The sequence below is a fragment of the Cyprinodon variegatus genome, unplaced genomic scaffold, assembly GCF_000732505.1.
Source record: "Cyprinodon variegatus isolate N-32 unplaced genomic scaffold, C_variegatus-1.0 Scaffold1582, whole genome shotgun sequence".
Lineage (NCBI taxonomy): Eukaryota > Metazoa > Chordata > Actinopteri > Cyprinodontiformes > Cyprinodontidae > Cyprinodon > Cyprinodon variegatus.
In genome coordinates this window covers 70,492-74,033 of record NW_015152035.1, presented here as the reverse complement: position 1 = coordinate 74,033, position 3,542 = coordinate 70,492, and the positions used below count along the sequence as shown (strand labels likewise).

The following is a 3,542-nucleotide window of genomic DNA, read 5'->3' as shown; positions in this document are numbered from 1 at the left end:
AAAGATTTATTTCCGTCCAGTGTTGAATAAATTTTTCGCCAAGATCTTGGATTGATGATGCGCAAAGCCCTCTCTAGCACATCCCAAAGATTCTCAATGGGGTTGAGGTCTGGACTCTGTGGTGGCCAATCCATGTGTGAAAATGATGTGTCATGCTCCCTGAACCAGTCTTTCACAATTTGAGCCCGATAAATCCTGGCATTGTCATCTTGGAATATGCCTGTGCCATCAGGGAAGAAAAAGTCCATAGATGGAATAACCTGGTCATTCAGTAGATTCAGGTAGTCAGTTGACCTTATTCTTTGAGCACATACTGTTGCTGAACCTAGACCTGACCAACTGCAGCAACCCCAGATCATAACAGTGCCCCCACAGGCTTGTACAGTAGGCACTAGGTGTGGTGGGTGCATCACTTCACCTGCCTCTCTTCTTACCCTGATTCACCCATCACTCTGGAACAGGGTAAATTCTGACTCATCAGACCACATGACCTTCTTCCATTGCTCCACAGTCAAATATTTATGCTGCCTAGCAAATTGAAGCCTTTTTTTCCCTGTTAGCCTCACTGATTAGCGGTTTTCTTACGGCTACACAGCTGTTCAGTCCCAATCCCTTGAGTTCCCTTCGCATTGTGCGTGTGGAAATGCTCTTACTTTCAGTATTAAACATAGCCCTGAGTTCTACTCTTGTTTTTCTTCGATTTGATCTCACCACACGTTTAAGTGATCGCCGATACCAATCATTCAGGATATTTTTCCCCCCACATTTCTTCCTTGAAGATGATGGGTCCCCACTATCCTTCCAGTTTTTAATAATGCGTTGGACAGTTCTTAACCCAGTTTTAGTAGTTTCTGCAATCTCTTTAGATGTTTTCTCTGCTTGATGCATGCCAATGATTTGACCCTTCTCAAACAGACTAACATCTTTTCCACGACCAACATGGTTGCTTAGGAAATGAGAAGCAAATCATTGCACCGGTTGGGGTTTAGTAATTTGTTGCCAGCTGAAAGATAATCGCCCATGCAGTAATTATCCAATAGGAGGCTCGCACCTATTTGCTTAGTTGAATCCAGGTGGCAACTTTTTTTTTTTTGGCCAGGCAGTGTATGATTCCTTTAAATAAGAATTTACACTTTTTGCATAATTCTGACCTCATAAGAATTATTCATTAAACCCTTTTGAGCAGCAGATGATCAGAGAATATAATTGTTATTCTTACACTGGTAGTTTTGGATGAGATACATCAACTTGTAAGGAAGGACTTCTGTGGTAAATCTGTAACAATAAAAAAAGACGATGCATGTTAGGAAATAGCAGTGGCAGAAATCTACTGAACAGCAAGTAGATCAGAGAAACATCAACTGATTATGTCGGCATCAAAAAGCTGACCTCTTCTTCTCTAGCATCCTCATAAGTGCTGTCCGGCGTGTTCCCCTGTTCTTCTTTTCGGTAACCAGGAAGTGATAAGTCATAGCAGTTCTGCTCATAAAGCCTCCTCATCTGCTCTCTGGATTCTTCCAGGCGGGAGCCAGCAGACGGCATGGACGTCTGGCCCTCTGTTTTCACCAGAGCGAGAGGTGCGTAGCTCCTGTCTTTACCGTCTCCTCCCCTGGTTTCTGAGGCAGCGCTGATGGCGCCGCGTTTGGAGCCGTAATGTTCTGTAGCAGAGCTGTTCAGGGAGAGGTTGACCGGCATGGATCTCAGAGTCTGACTGTGGTGATCCAGCATGTCTGGGCCCAACACTGCAGAGGAGGGATCTGCGGGCGTAACGCCACTGGAAGAGCGTTTTCTCTCTCTGGGAACCTGAGGGGGTTTAAAAAGAACTGAATTAAAACTGGAAATCAATGCAGAAATCAATACATGTGACGTCTTAGTGTTAAATAAGAACGAACAAGATGAATATAGTTTGAACTTTTTTTACCTTCTAACCTTTGTCCTTTCCAAACTAAATGAAAAACAAATTAAAAAGAACTGTAAAGATTTTTTAAAGATTTATTTCAAATTCCTCTTATAACCCAAATATAAGAGTCAACTTTAGTCGGTTTTTACTGACTTTTTCTTGGCAAATTAAAGAATCTACATTAATAAAATGAATCTGGAGCAGTGTAAAAATTATGCAGGATTAGGATGACCATCATCAGGTGGAGGAAAAATGTCCTCAATGGAGTAAAAAAAATGTCCTCAATGGAGTAAAAGAGAAGAGAGTGGTTGATTTGGGGGCCGGCTGATAGTTTTGAATGAAATTAGCATTTTTTTTCTAGCATCAGCTGATATGATGGTCGATTCATTAGTGATGTGGTTCCCAAACAGTGATGGAAAAAATATATAAAATAAGTGACCCAGTTTGCCTTTTTTATATATTAAAATANACCTGCCTCTCTTCTTACCCTGATTCGCCCATCACTCTGGAACATGGTAAATCTGGACTCATCAGACCACATGACCTTCTTCCTTTGCTCCACAGTCCAATCTTTATGCTCCCTAGTTAATTGAAGCCTTTTTTTCCGGTTAGCCTCACTGATTAGTGGTTTTCTTATGGCTACACAGCTGTTCAGTCCCAATCCCTTGAGTTCCCTTCGCATTGTGCGTGTGGAAATGCTCTTACTTTCAGTATTAAACATAGCCCTGAGTTCTACTGTTGTTTTTCTTCGATTTGATCATTCAGGATTTTTTTCCGGCCACATTTCTTCCTTGAAGATGATGGGTCCCCATTATCCTTCCAGTTTTTAATAATGCATTGGACAGTTCTTAACCCAGTTTTAGTAGTTTCTGCAATCTCTTTAGATGTTTTCTCTGCTTGATGCATATCAATGATTTGACCCTTCTCAAACAGACTAACATCTTTTCCACAACCACGGGATGTGTCTTTCGACATGGTTGTTAAGGAAATGAGAAGCAAGTCATTGCACCGGTTGGGGTTAAATAACTTGTTGCCAGCTGAAAGATAATCGCCCATGCAGTAATTATCCAATAGGAGGCTCCTACCTATTTGCTTAGTTGAATCCAGGTGGCGACTTTTTTTTTGGCCAGGCAGTGTATGATTAGCCTCGTGAGACCATCCTGATCTCGCAAGCTTTTAAGGTTTCACTCGCAGATCAGTCTGGCTACTTTCCGTTAAAGAAAATTTGGAGCCGTTCACCAAACGAACATCCAATCAGCGTTGGCTTTGAGGCGGGTTGAGGTGTGACGCAACAAGTTCAGTCTAAAGAACATGGCGGCTTCAGCCGATGAAACTAGTGTTAGCGTGGCTATCAAGCAAGTTTTATCGGAAAAATATCCTTTGCCGACATGTTGCTTATTTGCTGAGCTAACGCACCTTTACCTGCAGCAGCAAGAGTAGCCTGGTTTGAGGTTGTGTTATCGTCGTCGTCGCTCTGTTAGTACATCATATGCTTCGTTGATCTGATTGGTTTATTTGGCCCGTCTATCACCAACATAGGCCAATCAGCTATCCAGTATTTTCGCCCCTTCCCAAAATTACTTCAACGGAAGGTTTCCAGATGGATATGCGGAGCAAATCCAGCAAATCCATCTGGCGGAGT

The 3,542-nt window shown here is 42.3% G+C and overlaps 1 protein-coding gene across 1 annotated transcript in view; it reads right to left on the bottom strand.

Annotated features, from left to right (window-relative positions):
- LOC107103983 (grainyhead-like protein 2 homolog) overlaps positions 1–3,542 on the bottom strand; it is a 34,188-nt gene that overhangs the window by 25,989 nt on the left and 4,657 nt on the right. Inside the window, exons 3-4 of the mRNA XM_015403862.1 lie at positions 1,390–1,803; positions 1,220–1,275 (exon numbers count right to left, since the gene is read on the bottom strand). Of these exons, the coding sequence (XP_015259348.1) occupies positions 1,220–1,275; positions 1,390–1,803 (470 nt within the window). The remainder of the gene's footprint in view (positions 1–1,219; positions 1,276–1,389; positions 1,804–3,542) is intronic.